This window comes from Bufo gargarizans, chromosome 2 (assembly GCF_014858855.1).
Source record: "Bufo gargarizans isolate SCDJY-AF-19 chromosome 2, ASM1485885v1, whole genome shotgun sequence".
NCBI classification, from domain to species: Eukaryota; Metazoa; Chordata; class Amphibia; order Anura; family Bufonidae; genus Bufo; species Bufo gargarizans.
The window spans coordinates 238,704,226-238,730,855 of NC_058081.1; the positions used below are offsets into that span (position 1 = coordinate 238,704,226).

General features: G+C 41.0%; 1 protein-coding gene across 1 annotated transcript in view; it reads left to right on the forward strand.

Annotated features, from left to right (window-relative positions):
• Positions 1-26,115, forward strand: part of SEMA3C (semaphorin 3C) — a 179,571-nt gene extending 153,456 nt beyond the window's left edge. Inside the window, exons 14-18 of the mRNA XM_044280127.1 lie at positions 425-466; positions 4,452-4,609; positions 5,056-5,123; positions 15,480-15,610; positions 24,870-26,115. Coding sequence (XP_044136062.1) covers positions 425-466; positions 4,452-4,609; positions 5,056-5,123; positions 15,480-15,610; positions 24,870-25,280 — 810 coding nt within the window. The 3' untranslated portion in view covers positions 25,281-26,115. The remainder of the gene's footprint in view (positions 1-424; positions 467-4,451; positions 4,610-5,055; positions 5,124-15,479; positions 15,611-24,869) is intronic.
• Positions 26,116-26,630: the final 515 nt, after the last annotated feature.

A 26,630-nucleotide genomic window follows, 5' to 3' on the forward strand; every position in this document is an offset into this window, starting at 1 on the left:
TATTAAGTAATAATAGTAGAGACAGAATCACAGAAAAGTAGGTGCAAGGCTATAAAAAGTTACCATTCCTATAATGGCATTATCGGAATGATAACTTACTAAAAGGTTTTTAAGTGATCATTTTGTCATGGCAACAGACGTTAGCGTAAATTGTAATAAATGGAGCGCTCCTTTCAAGGACCTACATATACCATGTATATTACATTCTTTATTCTATCTGTAAGTTCTGTGCCATTGTCGTTGTTCTATGGTTACTTCAGTAGATTGCTAAAAGTGAAACGAAATGTTTAGTCACTCAGTCTTGGCTGTATCAAAAATGTTTAATAATTAATAGTATTTAACAAGGGTAATTGATGACGAGCTACTTTGTACTATTGTACATTGTCACCGGTGCTTACTAACAACATCTGTTTTCTTCATTTAGAGTCATGCTCCTATTAAGTCAATGAAGATTTCTTCAAAAAAGGTAATTTGCCTAGCCCTATATTGTTTAAAAATTTATACAGTATTGCTAAACTCTTCTCACAAACAGAATTTATGATACTAATGTATTAGCAGTACTAATTAGTCAGAGCTATTAGAAGGTACTAGAAGAGCTAGCTGAAGGCATTTTGCTAGTCATCTGACTGGCTTTTCTTAGAATGGCTTGTATCAGAAACCTCCAACATTAAATACTGGTGACTTGATTACATTTGCATGAATGAAGCTATTAGGTGTGATTGAACTTTCTTGGGAGAGGTGTTAGAACAGCATTGAAAGTCGCATTCTTCCACCTCTATTTAAGCTTGGCTTCTTCAATTTAACATAAATAGCTTCTTACACACCACTTTTGAACCAGTCTGGTTCAAAAGACATGTGAAACAAGCTATTTGTAGGGATCGGTGCTCCAGTATTTGTAAATCTCTCCCATTGTGTCTATTGAGGGACCCACACATGCATAGCACCTTTCCATACATTCTCCACCTGAACGAAGAAGTCAGTGTTTATCTTGCCAGGTTGACAAGGGGTCAGTGGATCCACATCTATCATTTTAAGCATATCTTATGCTATAATTGTCTACAGTCAGAATAACCTTTTAGCAAGAGTATACAGCAATTGCAAACTGTTGAAGTATAATATTTAATTTACACTGCCTGTCCCAAAAAAAAAAAAAGACACTATCAAAAAAAGCCTTTAGTTTTGATTGCGGCACCCATTCGCTGTGAGCATTGTTTTGATAAGCTTCTGCAATGACACAAGATTTATTTCCATCCAGCGTTGCATAAGTTTTTCACCAAGATCTTGATTGATGATGGTAGAGTCTGACTACTGCGCAAAACCTTCTCCAGCACATCCCAAAGATTCTCAATGGGGTTAAGGTCTGGACTGATGGCCGATCCATGTGTGAAAATGAGGTCTCATGCTCCCTGAACCACTCTTTCACAATTTGAGCCCGATGGCATTGTCATCTTGGAATATGCCCGTGCCATCAGGGAATGAAAAATCCATTGATGGAATAAACTGGTCATTCAGTATGTTCAGGTAGTCAGCTGACCTCATTCTTGGAGCACATACTGTTGCTGAACCTAGACCTGACCAACTGTAGCAACCCCAGATCATAGCACTGCCCCCACAGGCTTGTACAGTGGGCACTAGGCATGATGGGTACATCACTTCATCTGTCTCTCTTCTTACCCTGGTGCGCCCATCACTCTGGAACAGGGTAAATCTTGACTCAACAGACCATATGACCTTCTTCTATTGCTCCAGAGTCCAATCTTTATGCTCCCTAGCAAATTGAAGCCTTGTTTTCTGGTTTGCCTCACTGTTGGTGGTTTTCTTACGACTACACAGCTGTTCAGTCCCAATCCCTTGAGTTCCCTTTGCATTGTGTGTGTGGAAATGCTCTTACTTTCACTATTAAACAAAGCCCTGAGTTCTACTGTTGTTTTTCTTCTATTTGATTTCACCAAACGTTTAAGTGATCGGCGATCACGATCATTCAGGATTTTTTTTCCGCCACATTTCTTCCTCGAATACGATGGGTCCCCACTATCCTTCCAGTTTTTTAATAATGCGTTGGACAGTTCTTAACCCAATTTTAGTAGTTTCTGCAATCTCCTTAGTTGTTTTCTCTGCTTGATGCATGCCAATGATTTGACCCTTCTCAGACTAACATCTTTTCCACGACCACGAGATGTGTCTTTCGCCATGGTTGTTTAAGAAATGAGAAGCAACTCATTGCACCAGTTGGGGTTAAATAACTTGTTGCCAGCTGAAAGATAATCGCCCATGCAGTAATTATCCAATAGGAGGCTCATAACTATTTGATTAGTTAAATCCAGGTGGCGACTTTTTTTTTGGGACAGGCAGTGTATATTTCCAGTTTAAGCTGGATTCCTTGTATGGCCTTTAATAGCAGAACTTAATCTAAGTCTATGTTCTTGTTGCTAGGGTTATAAATGTAAGTTCTTACTTAATGAAGACCGGTGACAGATTAAACTCCTTTTTCCAACTGTGATAACTATAATTACAGTTTGCACTTGTAAAATTAATTCCCTAATCTGTGTTGAAAATTGTAAAAATGTGATCCATGGCAGGCATGTCATTTTCAGTTTTCTTAAGTGACATTTTAAAACCCGGTAACTGATAAATTCCCTCTTGGGAAGCGGTTTGTAGGGCAAGTAGCGATTAGATTCATTAGTAATAGCACGTTTAAAATCAATTGAGTAATTAAGAAAAAGCAGATTACATACAGAACATGGTTAATTTTCATAGTTCTAGGAGCTTATAAAATAAATCATGTCACAACTATCAAGCTGATATGATTTAAAGGGAATTTGTCATATTTTGCATGCAGTGCTATCTGTAGGCAGCATGTTTAGAGCAGGTAGAGCGGAGCAGACTGATATTTCGTTTTATGGGGAAAATCTGTATAATTTTTATTTTATTGGTCCTACCAGTTGAGAGTCATACACAGATGGCTCTTATTAAGTAGGACCACTAACTGGACTCCTAAGCCCAAATGAGCAAAGATTTAGATCAATTAAAACTATGTATCAGTCTTCCCAGCTCTACCATGTTGGCCACAGATTGGACTGCATGCAAAATGTGACAGGCTTCCTTAGAAATGGGGCAATGTTGCAATTTTGATACAGTGCTGGATGTGGGATGGCATTAAAAGAGCATTGTTCCTGTAGGACAGACATTGATGCAGATTCAGATTAATATACTATCAATTCTTATGGTGCGAAGACCATTATAACTTTCAAAGTTAAATTCACCAAAGAATGTTTCCTTCTACTGAATCAGATAGAATTAGTACACACAATTTCTTGATCCCATATGCACCTTGCATAAAAGGTTATATGTTATGTATGGTATTTAATTCATAATACTGTGCACAATAATGTAAAGTCACTGGCTGGATAGTCAATATGAATATAATGTCGGGGGTTGAATAATTATATTAACCTCTGGCAATGGAGTATAGGAAAATCTAGACGCTAAAATGTAAAGTGTGCTTGGAGACCTATATCCAAGAAGATTATATAGAAAGCTCACTACAATATACCTCATGTATCACAAGTGTCTGTGACAATAAGAGGTTCAGCTTTGATTATTCCAGTACGGTTTAGAGAGTGAACATTTTATTTATTTAGTTATTTTTGGAAACACGTTTACTTTTTCTCCGAGACTGTATTGATACACCAGGCCCCTTTTTTGCTTCCGGAGAATTCCTTTATTGCTATTATAAACCTACCGTATTTTAAGAATTCTACACACCCCAGTTGATACATTAAAGCTCTCACTGCTGATGTTGGCCGGTGACACCAGTTTTTCAATGCTCTTTTGCCAGCCATTCTTTCTTTTGCTTGGCATCTTCCACTGTGATCCTTTTGACATCTACAAGATTATATAATTTGCAATAAAAATATTGAATGCATTTGATTTTACTATTCTTACAATGAAATGTAGAGAATTAGATTTGCATTAAGTATAATGATTGGTGTTAATCTGTGATATTTTTTATACCCTTTGGCCCTGATTTGTCAAGGCCAGCCTGTGCTACATTGGCCTTGATAGGACTTGTGCTGCTAGAGGAGGCATGTAATTTATGAACAGACACAGGCCTAGTCATAAATTACCTGTCTCCTCCAGCTCTCCGTGCGCTGGAATGAAATTCACAGAGGTGCTGTATATTTCAGTCATTATTTGGCATAAATGATGATGAATTAAGCTGGGGCCTATGTCTCGCCATTGCAATGCCCTCACTCTGCCCTAATCATGCCCCCTTTTAGTAGACCTGGCAAGGGCGGTGTAAAATGCAGATTGCATTCAAAAAGTCACAATTGCTTTGAGAAGTTAACTTTTCTATGCCAAAAAGAGGTGTAAGCAGAATGATAAATTCCACCCTCTCTCTATTTTCTAAGCATACATTATAAATGGTTTATTTAATTCTTATTTTACAGCAACAATTGTATGTTAGCTCTGAAGAAGGTGTCACTCAGCTCTCTTTACACCGCTGTCATATTTATGGGCCTGCATGTGCAGACTGCTGCCTGGCCAGGGACCCTTATTGTGCCTGGGATGGAAACTTCTGTTCTAAGTTTTACCCTTCTGGGAAAAGGTAAAACAGTTTCTCTTGTGACTTTATATTAAATATTTTAATATCTAAAATGGAGAAGGCTTGACTTTATGAATACTCCATATGTTCTGCAGCCAATAAAGGAAACAGGCATTCAGTAGTTACCAATTTATGTCTTAAGAAACATAATACAGGAAGCATCCCTGTGACAGTCTAGCAACATCATTCTAACTCATAACACACATGTGCATGCAGACCATTCAGAAATCATTGGTTGTACAAGAATAACCTACATAGTCATTGGAATGCTAAAATCAAGTCATTTGTAAAATAAAATAGAATACTGGAAGCAACACAACAAATAGCACTGTTTACAGAGTTTACAGAAGAAATTGTGTAGTATATGTTAAATTTACCGTAACTTTATTTTATACTGTGTTTTTCTTAAATAATCCTTAGTTTTTTTTTGTTTCTTTCTTATTTTATAGAAGAAGCAGAAGACAGGACATAAAACATGGAAATCCAGTTACCCAGTGCCGTGGATTTAATCTAAAAGGTATTTTACAGCATTTCTATTTATTTTGTGATAGTGACAAATGATTAACTAGTAGGTACTGTAACTACACTACATCTTATGAATTATGATTATTATTATCACAATAATGTTTGATGTTAATCGTGATATTAAAGGGATGGTCTCGTATTTTTCAAAATCATCATGGAAGGAGGCAGGGTTAAAAATAAAGAAAAAACCTTAAAGAAGTTTTCCGGGAGTAGAATATTTATTGACCTTAGAGCTGAAAGCAGTGCAGGACCGGAGTGGCTATTGGCTTCCAGGCACAACATCCGCAGCACAGCATGGCAACGTCTCACCTGGGACGTCGAATAGGTGTAATGCCACCGACGGGGCGGCCTTTTGTTTGTCTGCCGCGGTCCTCTGCGTCCCACCGTGGAACGCGGAAGACGCACGAACTCCGGGTTGTGACGCGGCGGCTGCGTTCCACGGTGGAACGCGGAAGTCGTCCGGACCAATCAGCAATCTCTACTCACTTCCTGGTTCCATTTAAGGGCACTGATGAGGCAGCATGGCGTGCTGTGATTGTTGTCGGAACGCCTGCTGCCTCACGAACCTGTGTATGGGACTATCACCAACCGGACCCTTCTCATTCCCCTGCTGCCATCTGGAAGACGGATCCGCTCAGTCCTGATACTGGAGTCACCTGGGAGTCTCAGCCATCGCACAGCTACTGCCAATCGCAAGTACCCTATCCGTGAGAGAGCACCTCTCCTTTACCTGCATGCAGGCTGATATAACTGTGTATGACTCTTACTGAGTACCCGCTGTTAACCCTGCCGCAGCCACTGCATTCTAGTGTTCCAACTACCAACCCACAGTCTATGAAGCAATAGTATTGTGCTGAATTGTGTTGTTTCTCCTTTGATCACGTGATGGTAGAATCTCAAACTCACCGTTGAGGTTGTGAGTGACGCCTGAGATTCATATCTGATTGATCCTATTACTCCGCAGTTGAGATCCACTATTGAAAAAATTGCAGACGTGACAGTATCACAGCACCCTTAAAGATGGATCCAGCGGAACTCGCTAGACATATGGTTTCTTTATCCCAGAGAGTCGAGACCCTATCCACCTCTATGCAGGACCTGCAGGTAGAGAACCAAAGATTGCGTACTTTGGTTAACCAAAACACAGGAGCTGCACCTCCCAGAGAGGGACCTGAACCCAAGGTCTGTGCCCCCGAACCCATTTCCGGGGATAGGAAAATCTTTCGTCAATTCATAAGTTCGTGTAGACTCATGTTTGACCTACGCCCACGCACTTATTACAATGACCGTATAAAGGTACTCACACTCATCTCCTACCTTAAAGGGGAACCCCGAGCCTGGGCCGAGACCTACTTTGATGAAGAGGATGAGGTCCTAGATTCTTTCCCCAGATTCATGGAGGCCATGGCACTCCTCTATGATGACTCTAGTAAACAATTGACCGCTGAGACTGCCATCAGAGCACTCAAACAAGGCCGCCGACCAGTCGAAGATTATATTGCCGAATTTAAACGGTGGGCTAGGGAGACGGAGTGGAATAATCTCAGTCTTCGTAACCAATTCCGCCTCGGCCTTTCGGAGGCCTTGAAAGATGAAATTGCCCGTGATGAATTACCTTCCACCTTAGATAAGCTAATCCAACGCTCTGTCACGATTGACCGCCGCCTCCGTGAACGGAGAGCAGAAAGGGTCTTCACCCCCACACCAGCCTCAAGAGGAGCCAGACCTCCCCCTAAGGAGGAGCCAATGGAGCTAGGAACCATGCGGGGACCCCTCACGCCGACTGAAAAGGCCAGGAGACGCACGTTGAACCTATGTCTCTACTGTGCCTCCCCTGACCACGTAGTGGACGACTGCCCGGCGGTTAAAAAGAAGACAGGAGGTAGGGAAATGCATATCTGCAAATTGACACATAGTCTCTGCCACCGCAATTCTTACATATACATTTCTCTCAGCTTACAGTGGGATACCGAGAGGATCATCGCTAAGGCCATGATAGACACCGGAGCCTGTGGCAACTTTATAGATTCACAGCTGGTTAAGTCCAATAAAATACCCCACACATTGAAGCAAAAACCGGTCTCAATTACTTTTTTAGATGGGTCCACATCCCCTTCAGGCCCAATCTCTCACCACACCCAACCGCTGCTGGTGGCCTGTGGAGAGGGTCACATCGAACACCTTATGTTTGATGTCATTTCCTCTTCCATGTTCCCTGTAGTGCTGGGGCTTCCCTGGATCAGACTTCACCAACCTTCTCTCCTCTGGCCTAAAGGGGAGGTACAGTTGGATTCCCACTACTGTACCACCACTTGTTATCCAAACACTGCACTCATGCAGATCGCTCCCACGGGGCTACCTCCCCATCTTGTTGAATTCGAAGACGTTTTCAGCCAATGTGGAGCAGCCACACTCCCCCCACATAGACCCTATGACTGCCCTATTGACCTTATTCCAGGCAGTCCTGTTCCTACGGGGCGTATCTATCCGCTTTCCCAACCTGAATTAGCCCACCTGAAGGGTTACTTAGACGAGAACTTAAAAAAGGGATTCATAAGGCCGTCAACCTCGCCTGCTAGCGCAGGGATGTTCTTTGTGAAAAACAAAGATGGCGGATTAAGGCCAATAATTGACTATAGAGGACTCAACAAAATTACCGTAAAAAAACGCTACCCTCTTCCACTTATCCCCGAACTGATCGAGAGGTTACAATCATCCCGTATTTTCACCAAACTTGACCTCAGAAGCGCATATAACTTGATCAGGATCCGGGAAGGGGATGAGTGGAAGACGGCATTCAGAACCAGATACGGACTGTTCGAGTACATGGTAATGCCTTTCGGGTTGTGCAATGCCCCGGCGACGTTCCAGCATTTCGTTAACGATATTTTTCGAGATCTGCTGGACGTCTGCGTGGTGATCTATTTGGACGACATTTTGGTGTACTCGGACAGTCCTACCGACCACAGGAGGCACCTGAGATGGGTGTTGTCCCGTCTTCGGGTCCACTCCCTTTACGCAAAATTAGAGAAATGCATCTTCGAACAGCCTTCCATTTCCTTCCTGGGATATAACATCTCCCCCCAGGGGATTCAGATGGATCAGTCCAAAGTGGAATGCATCCAGGTTTGGCCTGTGCCTCACACACGCAAAGCACTCCAACGATTTTTAGGCTTCTCCAACTATTACCGGAAATTCATAAAAAAATTCTCGGCGATAGTAAAACCCTTGACAAGACTAACCAGTACTAAAATACCCTATACATGGTCCTCCGAGGCCCAAATGGCTTTCGAAATACTCAAACAGAGATATACCTCAGCTCCCATACTCCAATTGCCCAACCCCGAATTCCATTTTGTTCTAGAGGTTGATGCTTCCCACCTCGCCATAGGGGCAGTTCTATCACAACAACCATCCTCTTCTGAACCCCTGCACCCAGTTGCATACTACTCCCGGACTCTTAATACTGCTGAAAAGAATTACCCCATTGGGGAAAAAGAGCTGTTAGCTATTAGGGATGCTCTGGGCAACTGGAGACATCTTTTGGAAGGAGCCAAACATCCCATTATGATTTTCACTGACCACCGTCATTTACAGTTCCTCAAAACTTGTAAAACCATGTCGGCAAGGCAAGTACGGTGGAGCCTTTTTTTTGATCGTTTTGACTTTCACATATCCTATAGACCAGGTTCCAAAAATACAAAGGCTGACTCCCTCTCCAGGTTATACGAGGAGAGTGCTGACGCAGAGTCTCCTGCCTTACTGCTCCCGGCAAACCGGTTCGTGGGACTCGCCACGGGATTCAAGGAGCTCTTAAAACATGCTCCCTCTGAAGGGGATCCTCCTGTTCCTCCTGGGTTGACACCAACCGAAGGATTCCTTTTCAAAAATGACAAACTTTACATCCCTCCTAGAATGCAACCTTCTGTCATTCGACTCATGCATGACACACCCCTAGCGGGCCACCCGGGCATCACCAAAACGTTGGAGCTTGTACGCAGAAAATTCTGGTGGCCAGACATGACCAAATCAATCCACGAATATGTCTCCACCTGTGATATCTGTGCCTCTACCAAAACCGATAGAAAGCCTCCCTATGGGTTACTGATGTCACTAGAAACACCCACCAGACCTTGGGAGATTGTCTCTGTCGATTTTATAGTCGACCTCCCTCGCTCAGAGGGTTGCAACACCATCATGGTTACTGTCGACCTACTAACCAAAATGGCTCACTTCTCCCCACTTAAAAGATTACCATCATCAAAAGAAACCGCCCAAACCTTCCTCAGCCAAGTCCTTCGATTACACGGTTTACCCTCCAGGATTATTTCCGACAGGGGCAGTCAATTTGTATCAAAATTTTGGAAGGCACTTTGCACAGCCCTCCAAATTGACCACAGGATGTCGACCGCATATCATCCACAAACTAACGGCCAGACAGAGCGAGTAAATCAGTGTTTAGAACAGTACATTCGATGCTATTGCAGCCATCTCCAAGATGACTGGTTTGATCTACTGCCTCTAGCCGAGTTTGCATACAACAATTCAATGAATTCCTCCACTCAATACTCTCCTTTCTATGCAAACTACGGTTTCCACCCCACCAACCTGCCACCTGATTACTTACCCGGTAACGTTCCTGCAGTTCAGGACTACCTCGAATGTCTAAGAGAAACTTCCCTTGCAATACAAGACAACCTAAAGACCGCGAAAGAGCGACAAAAAAGACATTATGACACTCGACACTCTAGTCCCCCTACATACTGTGTAGGAGACATGGTGTGGTTGTCTACGAGAAATCTCCGCCTTAACGTGCCCGCTAGGAAACTCTGTCGCCAGTACATCGGCCCATTTCCCATCGAGAAAGTCCTGAATCAAAATGCGGTACGCCTAACTCTTCCTCCCGACTGGAGAATCCATCCCTCCTTCCATGTGTCCTTGCTCAAACCGTACAAACCTAACCGGCTCCCCCTTAGGGCCTCTCCCCCTGGCCCCCCAATTGAGGTCCAGGGTGAGGTTGAGTATGAAGTCGACAAAATACTCGACTCCCGAAAAAGGGGATCATCTATACAGTATCTCATACGATGGAAGGGTTATGCTCCTGCGGATGACTCTTGGGAAGACTCACGGGATGTACATGCTCCTAGGTTGACCCGTTTGTTCCATCGTAGGTATCCTGATCGGCCTACTCCCAGGGGGAACTCCGGAGGTGTTCCTTTGAGGGGGGGATACTGTAATGCCACCGACGGGGCGGCCTTTTGTTTGTCTGCCGCGGTCCTCTGCGTCCCACCGTGGAACGCGGAAGACGCACGAACTCCGGGTTGTGACGTCCGGACCAATCAGCAATCTCTACTCACTTCCTGGTTCCATTTAAGGGCACTGATGAGGCAGCATGGCGTGCTGTGATTGTTGTCGGAACGCCTGCTGCCTCACGAACCTGTGTATGGGACTATCACCAACCGGACCCTTCTCATTCCCCTGCTGCCATCTGGAAGACGGATCCGCTCAGTCCTGATACTGGAGTCACCTGGGAGTCTCAGCCATCGCACAGCTACTGCCAATCGCAAGTACCCTATCCGTGAGAGAGCACCTCTCCTTTACCTGCATGCAGGCTGATATAACTGTGTATGACTCTTACTGAGTACCCGCTGTTAACCCTGCCGCAGCCACTGCATTCTAGTGTTCCAACTACCAACCCACAGTCTATGAAGCAATAGTATTGTGCTGAATTGTGTTGTTTCTCCTTTGATCACGTGATGGTAGAATCTCAAACTCACCGTTGAGGTTGTGAGTGACGCCTGAGATTCATATCTGATTGATCCTATTACTCCGCAGTTGAGATCCGCTATTGAAAAAATTGCAGACGTGACAATAGGTTCTGGGAGCTTAGGGGGGAGCAGCGGAAGAGGTGGTAGCAGTGGAAAAGGAGGAGTCAGCCGAGGAGAAGACGGAGGATGGAGTAGGAGGAGGAAAAGAAGAGCAACAAGTAACATGCTTGATGACCGTCAGAATGTTCACCCAGTAGGCAGTAAAAGTTATGTACCTTCCCTGCCTGTGTTTGCTAGACCACGTATCTGTGGTCAGATGTATCTTGGCACCGACACTGTGTGCCAGAGATATATTCACTTGCCACTGAACTTGGCCATATAGCTTTGGGATGCCCTTCTAGGAGAAATATTTCCTTCTGGGGCCCTTCCATTGCGGTGTGCCAATGGCCACATATTTTCTAAAGGCCTCCGAGTCCACCAGTTTATATGGCAGTAGTTGGCGGGCTAGCAGTTCCTACAAGCCAGCAGTCAGCCGTTGGGCAAGAGGGTTATCAGGCGTCCTCATCTTTTTATGCTAGAACATTTGGGCCACGGAAGCCTGCCTTATGCAAGATGAATGCGACGATGGCACAGTGGAAGGTGGAGTGGAGGACAAATAGGAGGAGAAGGAGAAGAGGCAGAACGGAGAATCTTTGTGGGTTATGACGGCGTTGCTCCCACTGAGCTTGGTGATGAAAGGCCAGGTGCCTTCTTAAGGCGGTCATCCCTAGGTGAGTGTTGGGCTTACCACGACTTATGCATTTACAGCACAGGCTGCAGATGACAATCCTATTGTCAGCAGCTGACACGTTAAAAAAAAGCCCACACTGCGGAGCCATGTGCGTCCTAGAAGCGCCATAAGTGACCGTGCATGGTGGATGGCTAGCTCCTGATACATTTGCAGTCTTCTTTTTGCCTCCTGTGCCCTGAGAGCTGTGCCTGCTTCTCCTCCTTCTGCTCCCTCTATACAGCTCCATCTCTTCCTCTGAACTCCTCTCCTCCTCTTCCTCTGTTGTGGGCACCCACATGACAGCCATCTATATGTCATCATCCTCTCCTTCACCACCACTGACATTTGAGATCTCGGAGTAGGCAGCAACAGCAGGGACCACCCTCCTTGGGCTGATCTGGGTACTGTCGTCAGACCGCTGGGTGGAGGCCGTTGCTACCGCCTCATCCGATGTCAAATGTCTGCGCATGGGTAAGGTCTGGGAATGGATGGGAAAATAATTCCTCCGACTCGTGTTGAGGGGCTATTGTGATGTGGTGGTGGATTTGGGGGTGCACACAGCTAAGAGTGAGGAGGGTGCAGATACAGAGGACGAGGAGGGTGCAGTAGCAGAAGGGTGAGTGAGCCACTCGCCCAACTCTGGTGCGTCCTTTGAAGTAATCGCATGCGCATTCTCCAGCTTCCCACTTAGGCTCTGGCCTGGTGCACCTGCCTGACCCCTACCACCCGACCCCTTCCTCTACCTGTCATTTTCAAAATGATCCTGTGCCTAAGTCCCTAGAGAAGAGCAGTATTTGTGGAAGCAGGTATATTGCAGTCCTCAATAAATATTTGGTGGAAGCAGGTATAACACACCCCATAATTCGTTTTTTGGGGGGGCAACTGGTATATCACACCCGTTGCAATTAGTTGGTCCAATAGCGTTTTTCCCTCTATATAGCTACGGTATCATAGCAAAACCGTGCACACAGGTGCTGCACAGTTCAAATGCACTATATAAAAAGTATATTATAGGTATATCACACCCCTGCCTCAATTAGTTTTTTTGGGGGTCTACAGGTATGTCACACTCGTTGCAATTAGTTGTTCCGATACCATTTGAACCTCTATATAGCTGCGGTATTGCAGCAGAACTGCACACAACTGCTGCACAGTTCAAATGCACAATATGGAAAGTGTATTATAGGTATATCACACCCCTTCCTCAATCAGTTTTTTTTGGGGCAACTGGTATATCACACCCGCTGCAATTAGTTGTTCTAATAGCGTTTTGTTCCTCTATATAGCTGCGGTATCACAGCAGAACCGCACACAACTGCTGCACAGTTTAAATGCACTATATAAGAAGTATATTATAGGTATATCATACCCCTGCCTCAATTAGTTTTTTGGGGGGTCTACAGGTATGTCACACTCGTTGCAATTAGTTGTTCCGATACCATTTGAACATCTATATAGCTGCGGTATTGCAGCAGAACTGCACACAACTGCTGCACAGTTCAAATGCACAATATAGAAAGTATATTATAGGTATATCACACCCCTGCCACAATCAGTTTTTTTGGGGGGCTACTAGTATATCACACCCATTGCAATTAGTTGTTAAAATAGCGTTTGTCCCTTTATATAGCTGCGGTGTCGCAGTAGAACCGCACACAACTGCTGCACAGTACAAATGCACTATAATATACTTTCTATGTTAGAAAGTATATTATAAGTATATCACACCCCTCTGTATATCACACCTATCGATAGCACACCTATACCAGTCCTTAAAAGGACTTTTGTAGCCCTTTTAGCTAGCATTTGTTGTCTCTAACAGCCTGTCCCTGCTCCACAAATAGAACATATAGGTTACCAGCCAACAAAATCTCGACGTTAAATACCCCTCAAAAAGAGCCAACTTGTGAGAATAACTTAAACCTACAAGAAACAGAATCTTTAAATGGCCATAAATTTTAAGTGCCTACTGCCAGATACAAAACTTTAAATTTATGACCCATAGATATGTCTGAGAATCATATACATTGAGGTGTTTATACTGACCCCACACAGTTTTTATATCTGACATATGCTACTTTCACACTTGCGGCACAGTAATTCGGCTGCTCCGTCAAAACATATGCCAACTGATTGCATTTTAAGACTGATCAGGATCCTCATTACAAATGCATTGCAAGAACAGATCCATCCGTTTTTTATTTTTACCGGTCAGCTCATGCGCAGACCGGAAGGATGGATCTGGTATTCCGGTATTTTGAATGCTGGATCCGGCATTAATACATTCCTATGGAAAAAAATGACAGATCCGGCATTCAGGCAAGTCTTCAGTTTTTTGGGCCGAAGATAAAACCGTAGCATGCTGCGGTTTTATCTTTTGCCTTATCAGTCAAAAAGACTGAACTGAAGACATCCTGATGCATCCTGAACGGATTGCTCTCCATTCAAAATGCCTGGGGATAAAACTGATCAGTTCTTTTCCGGTATAGAGCCTCTAGGACAGAACTCTATGCCGGAGAAGAAAAACGCAAGTGTGAAAGTACCCATACTTATACATTTACCTTGTGTCCCTCAGTTGGTACCGCACCTTATTGGTTGTGCTTTTCATCTTTTCATATTATTGTGATTTATTTAATAAATTTTATTTTTATATATATATGGCCATTTAAAGACTCTGTTTCTTGTAGGTTTATGCCCTGCTCCACATAGAAACCTCTCCCTACACTGACAAAATACAGAATGTAAAATGGCAGCCAGATCGGGTTCTGTTATAGGGTGGTGGTGTGTCCATGTGCTGAAATGTCTCAATTGGCTGTCCTGTCCCACCTGATGCATGTGTCATGGGTCAAAGTTTGGCGCAATGCAAAAGAATATGGCGCATATGGAGCATTGCCGTATGTTTGCATGTTCGGTGGATCGCGAACGCTCAACGTTCGCTGCTAACCGACCGCCGGGCGAACCGCAAGGCCATCACTACTAGTGCAGCACTCACTATTATGCTTATTGCTAATTTACATAATATTGTATTTATTTTTATGGAAATTAATAAAAATTACACAAAATGTAAAACTTATTAATTATTTAAGTGCAAATATCCTACAGCAGAATGGTTTCTGTATTTTTCAATGCAGTAAATGTCTTATCACAACATGCAAAAGCTCTATCCTGTCACTGCCGGAACAGCAGGATTAGTAATTACTAGTTTATTTTTAACCATTGTAATTTTAGATGTGAGCTGACATGTCACTTGTGCTTCTCGCCGCCTTTCCTTCCATGCTGTACCTTTTACAAGATCAGTTTTATGTAGGTATGGTTACTAGAAAAACACTAGTAGGAACACCAAAACTAGTAGCAGCCCTTTTTCTAAATTTTTATACATATAAACTGAATAGTCCAGCAGTTTTAAAACAACTACAGAGAACATACCGACTATGATTGTACAGAGTTCCCAGTGACCACAAGATATTTCCTTTTTTATAATATATAATGTATAAAAATATATGAAAATCCACATAACTTGATTATGTTTCCAATTTATAGCATGTACCTTGAACTTTAATCACAGAACACAGTTAACTTCATTTATAGATATTTGTCCAGTATGAACTCACGAATCACTAATAATTAATTATTTATATCCTTAAAACCAATACTTATGTAAGGTGAGGGGGAGCAAAACCTGTGATGTGGCTTTAGTACATTTACTTCCCTTCCATTTGGCTCGGATATAGGTAGCTAAATAAATTTGGCAGTTTGAGAAGTATTGGTGTTCTTGGCACGGTTTACAGGCCCTATTTTTCTTTCTTTGCAGAGTATAGGAACACTGAAGAGATTATTCAGTACGGAGTCAGAAATAACACAACTTTCTTGGAGTGCATTGCAAAATCTCCACAGGCCTCTGTCAAATGGCTTCTGCAGAAAGATAATGATCGAAGGAAAGAGGTAAGCTGTAGTTCTAACCAGAAAATTGAGGCAGAAAGCAAATAATTTGCCTAAATCAATATTGCTACAGAAAATTCCATCTTAAGTTTCACAGAGGTACATATGGACAGTGCTCGGTAGGACAGGAATCTCCATCTTGTGGCTTTGTAGCTGAGCTACAAATCCCAGCATGTTTTTACAGCCATAGGTAGCTGAGAGTTGTCGTTTTGCATCTGCTATAAGGGCTCAAGTGAAACCTAATATGAGTAAATCATGAGAATAATAGCACCAAAGGTCATACTACATACAGAACAATCATTGTACAGTTAGGTCCAGAAATATTTGGACAGTGACACACGTTTTGGCATTTTAGCTGTTTACCAAAACATATTCAAGATACAGGTATATAATCAATACAGGCTTAAAGTGCAGACTCTCATCTTTAATTTGCGGGTATTCACATCCTAAAGGAAGAGTTTAGGAATTACAGCTCTTCTCTATGTAGCTGCCTCTTTTTCAAGAAACCAAAGGTAATTAGACAATTATTTTAAAAGCTATTTAATGGGTTGCATGGGTTACTCACTCATTAATCCATAATAATTTAAGCAGGTAAATGGTCTGGAGTTGATTCCAGGTGCGGCATTTGCGTTTGGAAGCTGTTGTTGTAAACCCACAACATGCGGTCAAAGGAGCTGTCAATGCAAGTAAAACGGACCATCATTAGATTGAAAAAAAAAAAAAAAGAAATCCTTCAGAGAGATAGCAGAATTGTTTGGAGTGGCCATATCAATAGTTTGGTACATTCTGGTTAAAATAAAAAAAAGTGCTCGGGAACTCTGGATGTCCAAAGAAGACAACAGTGATGCATGATTTCAGAATGCTTTCTACAGTGAAGAAAAAATCATTTACAACATCCACCCAAGTGGAGAACATTCTCCAGGAAGTAGGTGTATCAATATCTAAGTCTACCATAAAGAGAAGACTTAATGAGAGCAAATACAGCCTTAATCAGCCTCAAAAATAGAAAGGCCAGATTAGACTTTGCCAAAAAACACCTAAAGAAGCCAGCCCAGTTCTGGAACAACATTCTTTGAACAGATGAAACTAAGATCAACCTGTACCAGAATGATAGGAAGAAGAAAGTGTGGAGAAGGCTTGGAATGGCTCATGATCCAAATCACACCACATCCTCTGTAAAGCATGGTGGAGGCAGTGTGATGGCATGGGCATGCATGGCTTCCAATGGCACTGGGTCACTGGTGTTTATTGATGATGTGACTGAAGACAGAAGCAGCCGGATGAATTCTGAAGTGTACAGGAATATACTTTCTGCTCAGATTCAGACAAATGCAGCAAGGTTGATTGGACAGCTCTTAAAGGCTATGTACACCCTTTGAGGCAATTTTTATTTATTTATTTATTATTGTTGCATTGTACTAATTTTGAGCTAAACATCATTTTAAATTGGTCTATTTTAAAATATGAAGCCATTTTTTCTGTACAGGGCTGAGATGCTCTAAGAGGAAGATATGAATTTTCTCTCTGCTCGGTCAGCCAACTAACCTGATGGGCTCCTTATCTCTGCACTCATTATAGCTCAATTCATATCTTACTAATAAGAATATGGCTTAAATAAGTGTTTATGTTATAAGGTTTATTAGATGACAGGCACAAAGTGAAAGTAAAAAGTAGGATTCACACAGCTAGAAAAACAGTTAACTCTTTTTGACAGAACAGCTCAATATTTTTAATAAAGACCAATTGAAAAAATTATTTTTAGCCCAAAATTAGTAAAATTCTATCATATAAAAATTCCTTCCGAAGTTAGATATAGCCTTTAACAGTACAGATGGACAATGAGCCAAAGCAACTGAGGAGTTTTTTGAGGCAAAAAGGTGGAATATTCAGCAATGGCCAAGTCATTCACCATATCTAAACCCGATTGAGCATGCATTTCACTTGCTTAGGATAAAACTTAAGGCAGAAAGACCCACAAACAAGCAACAACTGTAGACAGCTGCAGTAAAGGCCTGGCAAAGCCTCACAAAGGAATAAACCCAGCATTTGGTGATGTCCATGGGTTCCAGACTTCAGGCAGTCATTGCCTACAAAGGATTCTCTACAAACTATTAAAAATTAACATTTTATTTATGGTAATGTTAATGTTACTTTTGAGCCCCTGAAATGAGGAGACTTTGTAGAAAATGGTTGCAATTTGTATATGTTTCACTGGATATTTTTGTTCAGTCCTTTGAAATAAACCTGAAAGTCTACACTTCAATTGTATCTCAATGGTTTCATTTCAAATCCAATGAGGTGGCATGCAGAGCCCAAATCATAAAGTTTGTGTCACTGTCCAAATATTTCTGAACCTAACCGAATGTTGGCTCTAACTTTGTAATTATTGGTTTAGTTGTATAAAGCAATTTTGAAATAATCTGTAATTGTATAAAATACAGTAATGGTGCAGTGGTACAGACTTTATTCCATTCTGTACCACGGGCAAACATTCAATAGGTCTGCAATCATGGGATGTTTTGCAGTGGTACCACTTTTTTTCAATCAAGACTATTTTTTGCATTTGTATAAAGCCCGGAAGTAATAATATGGTTGCAAATGTCAATAATGGGCAGATTTTCTAAGGGTACTTTAACACTAGCGTTGTTAGAATCTGGCAGGCAGTTCCAGCAACGGAACTGCCTGCTGGATCCGGCAATCCATATACAAGCGGAAAGCTTTTTTTTCTGGATCCGTTAGATGGATCAGGTGAAATAGCGGATCCGTCTCATCCGGTATCATCTGGAATAACGGATCCGGTATTAAAATGTTTTCAAAGATCAAAAGAGAAACCCGCTCCTTCTATATCTTGGCGCAGACCGGAAAACCGGATCCGGCGATGCATACTGAAAGGATTGCTTTCCATTCAGAATGCATTAGGACAAAACTGATGAGTTTTTTCCAATATTGAGACCCTTTACCGGATTTCAATACCAGAAAAGAATATCACTAGTGTGAAAGTACCCTTACCCTGTCTAAATGTGGTCTAATTTTACATTGCCTATTGGTTGGCTTAAGGTGTGCTACAATTTTGTCACACATTGGTGGATCTTAAACCATGTTCCCTTGTTGAGCAAAAAGTGTCTAAAATACATAATAAATGTATACATTTTGGGCACAAATTAACCCAGAATTCTGCTTCATTTAACTTTTGTAAATCACCTCTATTTTATTGAACTTAAAAGCATAACTCTGTACATATGAATGACACTACCCTCACAACTGCTATGTTAGTGAGGAGTTGTTTGGTTGAAACAATCCCTTTCAATATTGTGGGTTCTCCAGCAACAAGTGGATCAGATGTTGGAAAAGATAGATATCTCATCTCATTTCATTCAGCAGAGAATGGTATAGCTAGCAAATTTCTAAATCACTTCATTTAAAAAAAATATGCCTGCATGGCCACTAGGGGTCTAACTTCCACCTAAGTTGCAGTCCATTGCCTGTTGTTAGGCTAGATCCATCCCTAGTAACCGACACTCATAAGAAAGCTGAGAATAAGAGGGGATGTGTCAAAGGTAGCTGAAATAGCGAGCCTGATAAAACAGCTTTACACTCCTTCTGAACATTATAGGAGCCTCCTGTGTGTATGTAAGTGTGATTTACCCCATCTTATCTGTTGTCTGAGCTTCGGATCAGAAAACAAACATAGTAGGAAGTAAAGTGCTGGCAGAATGGAAACGCCCAATGCTTCTGAATAATTGAAAAAAATAAAAAAACACTAGGGAAGTCCAAACAGTTATGATTGTATGATTGTACAAAGAAACACAGCTATTATGCAAACTTAATTTTATTTTTTATTTTTTTTGAAAGCTCGGGTACGCTTCAAAGTAAATGGTCTTCTCATCTCACTGCTGTTGCTTCCATGGAGATATCTTTTTTTTTTCCACATGCACTTTCCTTTGACGTCTTTGGCTATTGACAGTCTTTCCAGAAAGCTGCATTTCATTTCTCTATAATTAGACATCCTATTTCCACAAAAAGCATAATGGGCCATTATGAATCAGTGTTCTAATGATGCAGATTGAACATTTAAAATACATTAGTGCTTAACAGGGCTCTCTGTGTTTACATTTCTGCCTAAGATTTATGGTCATCCATTCTATGCAGAACAGGATACCCTATGTAATATCAGAAAATGTATTAAATCAGCAAAATATTGCAATTTTTCCTTCGATGTCACACAGCTGTTTGGTGCATGTATTATTTTGGTTATTTCAGAGGTTTCCCACAGTGGCCAAATACTATATGTCTGTTTTTTTGTATGAACTGATCACAACTGAACAAAATCTACAAACATGTGCAGTATACTTCTGCCATAACCAGACAAGGAATGGACATAGAGATTGGTGCTTTATATATTAACTTCTGATATCTGATATATACTTGTATTCCACAGGCATGTACAGAGATCCCCATTAGAGATGAGCGAATTTATGAAAAGTTTGATTTGGCTGATTTGCCGAATTTTACAAAAATAATTCGCTTTGTGATGAATAACTTTGTCACAAAGCGCATTTTTTGGTAAGTAGTGGGTGCAATGACAGGGAGCTGCGATAGCGCCCCCGTCATTGTACTCCTCAGATGCCGCATTCATACAGGATTGTGACATCTGAGTGTAAAAACAGTGTGAAATTAACATAAAAAATAAAATCAAACTTACTGCCTCCATTTGCTCGCGACGGGCCGGCAGCTGCCATCTTGCTTGAAGATCTGGAGCGAAATCTTGCATGCCGCGAGATTACGTCATCACGCCGGCCAGCGTGGTGACATCATACTTCACCACGCACGGGATTTCGGACAAGATCTTCAATCAAGATGGAGGCTGGCAGCCCGTCACAAGCAAATGGAGGAGGTAAGTATGATTTTTTACACTATTTCAGGTTAAATCGATTCGCTAACACGAAGCGCAAGGAAATTAGATTCACTCATCTGTAATCCGCAACACTCACATCAGATCGTATGATCTATTTGCATCTGGTGGAGGGAAATGTGATGGGAAGGCCATGCATACATATGTAAACTAGCTATAAAAGAGCAGCATGTAAAAGTCATGATTGCAGTATTTTGTGGAAGCACTACTTCCTTCTCAATAGGACAGGGTTCTCAAACGTGTGACCCTATAGCTATTGCTAAACTACAAATTCCAGCATGCACTGGCATAGGTTGCTGAAAGTAATAGTGCTGCAGCAACTGGAGAGACACAAGATACAAATACCTGCTAGGCTTAAGTGAAGCATGATACAAGTAAATTTAGCACCAGTGTTCATGTTTAGGTTCTCCTACATACAGAACAAACTTTGTATGTTGACTCTTACATTTTTTCAGAATTTCCCTAAACTATTGTATTCATTTCCCACTTTCCATTAAACAGTAAACAAATGAAACTTGGAGTACTAGTATCAAATACAGTAGTGGTGAAATACTACATTCCTCTCTGTAATCATGGAGACACATAGGTCTGCAATGACACTAGACTTTTTTCACTGAAGATTATTTGCGAAGTTGCTGCAGAACCATGTTATACAGTGATCTTTTGCAGCTAAGCAAAATTATATGAGGTTATTAGTACTCGTTTGGATCAAATGTGTAAGCCGATTTGCCAACATCATGGCAACCTCTTTCAAGTGGGTTTGTTTCCCAAAAGCAACCCCACTGCCAGCCTAAGCTGGCTGGGGGAACACTATCCTACAGGCACACTGCATTAGTTGTTATGTAGTACTGCACTATGTGAACAGATCTGAAAAGCTCATCTTTCCTCATATAACAGACTGAGAACAAATAGGTAATTCCCATATGAAGGCCAAATGGGAAACAAAAAAAAGAGGAAACAGAATGAAAATATGCAACCAATGTAAAGACCCATTTGAAAGGGGCTGCAAATAAGTCGGCAGGGGAGCTTATACATTTTGATCACAATGCGTCATAAGAACCTAATTTTAATAAATTTTGCTTAGCAGCAATAGATCAGGTCTTTTTTTCTACAGTTGTGACATCATTGACAAATAGCTTGTCTCTTATGTGGTACAGTTTATGAATTCGTTCTTTTTAGCATGTAGCATATAGGGGGACATTATCTAAACTATATACGCCATTTTTGTGGAATAATAGGTTGCAAAGTTTGTCGCAATCAATTGGTGTAGTACAATTTGCCGAAGGTTTTATCATTACTTTTCAAAGCTTCTTATTCAGGCTTCGTATTTGTGATGAAAAAGTAATTTAAGAATTGGATCTTTGCTAGCCGCAAGCCTAAAAATGTTTTTTTTTTTTAGCTCTTTTTCACTTCCCAAGGTAGTAGTTCCTCTTGTGTTGATGTCAGTGATTCTTTAGAATTTGGAACTGTTAACCTTTTCAGCATGACCCAGATCACCAGCTGTGCTTTGCTTCTAGACAATACCAGCATCATTGTCTGGAAATTAGTCTTCTGATTGCCAAGAAGCAAATGTTACTTGGGCTTATTTTACAGTGAAAAATATTTCCAAGTATGTTACGATCTTGAAGTGAATATTCAGATAAAACATTTTTTAGCACCAGATGTAATCCATGATGAAGCTGATCATGATAGTACTTTTCTCCATACAATAGAGCTTTTGTATGGAGCAGACAGAAACACATAAAATAAACCTAAATATGTATGGTTAATGCTAGAGTTCTTACACTTATGTCAGCAGTCTTATATTGTGCTGCAATCTTATTTTCCATTACTACATGCGGTATACTCATTTGTTTTATAGTGTTGTATTATATCAGCTTGCGAAACAGAAGTACATTATTGTTATACTTTATGTGTTAGATTTATTTGATTTGTGGAAATAAATAATTTATCTACCCAATTTCACAGCGGTTTCAGTTTACATTGTGTCACAAACCTCAGAATGTGTAGATGTTTTATAGCAATATGGAGATATAGGGGGGGAAAGAAATCTGATCTGATATCATATTTGATATTGATGGCCTACCATAAGGATGGGTCATCTAAATCAAAATCCAGGAGAAGCCCTCTAAAAGCATACTGTCTACAGTTTTACATTTCTTACCAGTAGCTGGTAAGTAGCAGAAGTGTTTATAACCTAGTCAGGAGTTATGTTATGTTACTAAGTCCTTATATAGCGCTCTAGAGGAACTCAATCCGATCGAAGCGCTTGTCAACGGCTATATTGGTGGGCCCCTCGTCATCCTACACAAAAAGCCAGGTCTTAACCAACCTCCTGAATTCCAGGTAATCTCATGTTGTTCTAATGTGTTCTGTGAGGGAGTTCCAGATTTTGGGGGCCATTACTGAGAAACGTCTGTCCCCCCTTGTCTTGAGGCGGGTTCTTGGCACCGACAAAAGGGAGGCTGAGGTGGATCTCAGTTCTCTAGGCGGATGGTGACGTGTTATCTTCTTTTGCAGGTAGATGGGACCTGTTTTGTAGAGAGCTTTGTGTGTTAAGCAGCACAGCTTAAACTGCACTCTCTCTTTCACTGGGAGCCAGTGGAGTTCCCTGCGTGCTTTTGTGACAGAATCTGTCCAGTCTAGTTTCTTGATGAGCCGGATGGCTCTGTTTTGACAGTGTTGTAGAGCTCCCAGATCTTTCTCTGGCAGCCCCGCATACATTGCATTACCATAGTCCAGGTGGGAGTTAACTAGAGCTCCCACCACGACCTGTCTGCATGTGTTGGGAAGAAACGGTAGGGCTTTTTTTAGAAGGAATAGGGCAAAGTTTGCTTTCCGTATTACTTCTTTAATCTGGGGACGGAGGCTCATTTCTTGATCCAAGATTATCCCCAGACTCTTTCCTTGTGTGGCAATGGCAACATTTTCCCCGAAGATAGACGGGGCGGCAGCCTCAGGTGTTTTATGTAATGCAATAAGCTCAGTCTTGGTCGGATTGAGTTTGAGGTGGTTATATGCTAGCCAGTTCCAGGCCTTATTTAGTCCTTCTTGCGTGAGCTTATAGTCATCAGCGGATTTCAATACTCTCAAAAGGATCTGTGTATCGTCCGCATAAGACTCATAGCTGATGTTATACTCCTTCAGAATAGCGAGCAGAGGTCGGACATAAATGTTAAAGAGTAATGGCGAGAGGGGAGATCCCTGAGGGACTCCCCACTCCACCTTCTCAACTGGGAAAAAGAATGAGCCCAGTTTGACTCTCTGAGTTCTGTTTTTCAGAAAGGAGTCAAACCAGGCAAGTCCGTGGCTATCTACTCCGATGTCAGCTTTTAATCTATTTAGGAGGATGGGATGAGGAGTGTAGCTATAGGGGAAGCATCTGCTTTGGGGCCCACCCAGGATGAGGGCAAAAATATTTTATTGTCAGGGACCCTTAACATTATTATACAGTGACAATATATACAGTGACACTTTAGTAAATGGACAGAGCCGCTACTGGGTCTGGTCTGAGAGAGAGATCTTGACTATCCACAGAAGTCGGGGTTGCACAAGAGGAGAGGGTTGTGGGGGGCCTGTTATGCCACTGACCCTAGTGAAATATTTCTCAAAGGTGTTATCCAGATATTAATAGCCTGTCCTCAAGATAGGTCATTATTATCAAATCAGTGGGGGCTAAGATATGGCACCCCCACTGATCAGTTGATTCAGGCAGCTGCCAGCAGGAAGGCTGTGTTCACAGTGTAGTTTCTGGTTCCAGTGTAGTGCAGTACAGTTTGCATAAAAGGGAGCAGAGCAACTGTGCTCTGGTACAGCAACTACAGAGTGCTTCCGGTTCAATCTATACAGTTACCCAAAACAACTGATTGGTGGGGGTGCTGGTTGCCAGACTAACACCAATCGAATATAAATTATATATAATTAGCATAGGCCATCAATATCTACATTCCAGAAAACCACTTTAATTTACTATTTGATTCATCTAATCCAATAATTGTTATAAAGCATTAACCATTTAATTGGGAAAATTCTATAGCTTTCATTGTTTGCACATATACATTGTTTACATACATACTGTATTCACCAACAGAAATAGAGCTTTCTAAACAATAAATATTCATTAGCAATTATTTCAGATACTCCTTGATTTCACTTTTCGGAAACCAATTATTTTTTAAATATTTAGAGGAAATAACTTTGAGGGTGCTACTATACTTTCAAAAATGCATATTAACAATACTTGTACAGTGCATGTATATTTATGTGTCTTTTGTACAATAGCAGTCGAATTTATGAAGAAAAAAAATATATATATGTACTAATTATTTGTTACTTACATTTTTTTGACAGGTGAAGCTGAATGAAAGGTTAATTTCTACTGGTCAAGGGCTGCTTATCCGATCTGTTCAGGACATTGACCAAGGATTGTATCACTGTATAGCCACAGAGAATTCATTTAAGCAAACCATAGCAAAAATCAATTTGAAAATCTTAGACCCAGAGCTTGTAACTTTCATGACTGACAAAGCTCAGTGGATCTGGGCCAGCACATTGAGTGGACTCACGTTTCACCCCAAGGACCTCACTGGATCATTTAGTCACTCCGAGATGCAGATAATTAACCAATACTGCAAAGAGAGTAGGCAGAAGAAAAACCCAGTCCCAGAAATCCCCAAGCACAAAGGGGAATATAGCAAGCTAAAACTCCTTATGAATACCAGGAAAAGCAGGAACCGGAGAAATCAATTGCCTGGGTCTTAAGGATTTGCTGCTCTTCCAATCACCGTTATGAGTAGCGTTACAAACCACCTAGCTGCAAACAGAATGACCCAAAAATTATAAAAACCCAATTGGCTTATTTAAGGAGTTTCTGCTCTTCTAATCACAGTTATGAGTAGTGTTACAAACCACCCAGCTGCAAACAGAATTTAATTTTTTTTCTAAACCCAACTTGCTTATTTAACAATAACATCAAGTCAACCTATGATATGGAAGTCCTTCTTTTATAGCAGCAGCTAAATGCCCAAGCAGTTTAGCATGTTTCACTGATGTCAAATCGTTGGTGGAACATGCCACATAGCCTTGTTTTTTCTCTTTATGTGTTAGCATAAATTTGCTATTATTAAACCTTATTTATTAGATTTTTTATTCAGATTGTAATTAATTGCAACAAACACTGTTGGTCCAGAGTCTATTTATACTTCTGACTGTAGAAATGTAGAACCTTCTAAATGTAATAGAGTGCTCCAAGAACGTGTCTTAATACATTATGTTACAGAGGACCTATAACTCCACAGTACTTTTAGCAACGTACTATCATGCAATAATTTGTTGGTAAGATAAAGCAATGAAATGTTTTATGTCCATGTTGTATGTATTTTGATACATATACATTGTTATGTGGGATAATTTAACAACTGCTGTAACCCATATTAGTGTAGGAATCAGAAGGAAATAGGAAAGTAATGTAAATCATGGTTGGGAAAGAAAGAAGATGGTATGAGAGAGAGAGGAAAGGGGTGAGGGCTAATGTTAGAAGATTCTGATAGGTCTCCATTTAAAAGGAATTGTGAACGTCTGTATTAAAACAATTGTTTTGGGATTAAAAAGGGAAATTTGATCTGTACAAAACATTCTAAATGTTTAAAAAGGTTTCACAGATCAATTTTTTTTAATGTTTTTTTTATTATTTCTATTCAAGGGGCAGGAGCCCAGTCTGCTGTGCACTTGTCTAAGCTGTAGAAATCAAATTGAATTATATTATTTTAGTACATTGTTTAAATCAAACAGCAAATCAGTAGGTAAAGTGTAAAAAGGATTAGTCTATGTGAAAATCCAAATTTATGTTATTTTTGTATTTTAATTTTTTTAACACATATTTAAAACTGTACATTGGAACTTAGTTATTGTAACTTAAAAATAAACATGTTACATTTTAATTTGGCTTACAGAGTACAATTTTAAGGTAACTTACTTAGATATGAACATTATCTCTGTTCAAGTTAAGTTTTCCATTCATATGACGATATTTGGTTTATCTGTTAATTCTGTATTCTCAAATACAGAGTTAATAGATTTTCCCATTTTAGTGAAAGATTTTTTATGGTTATA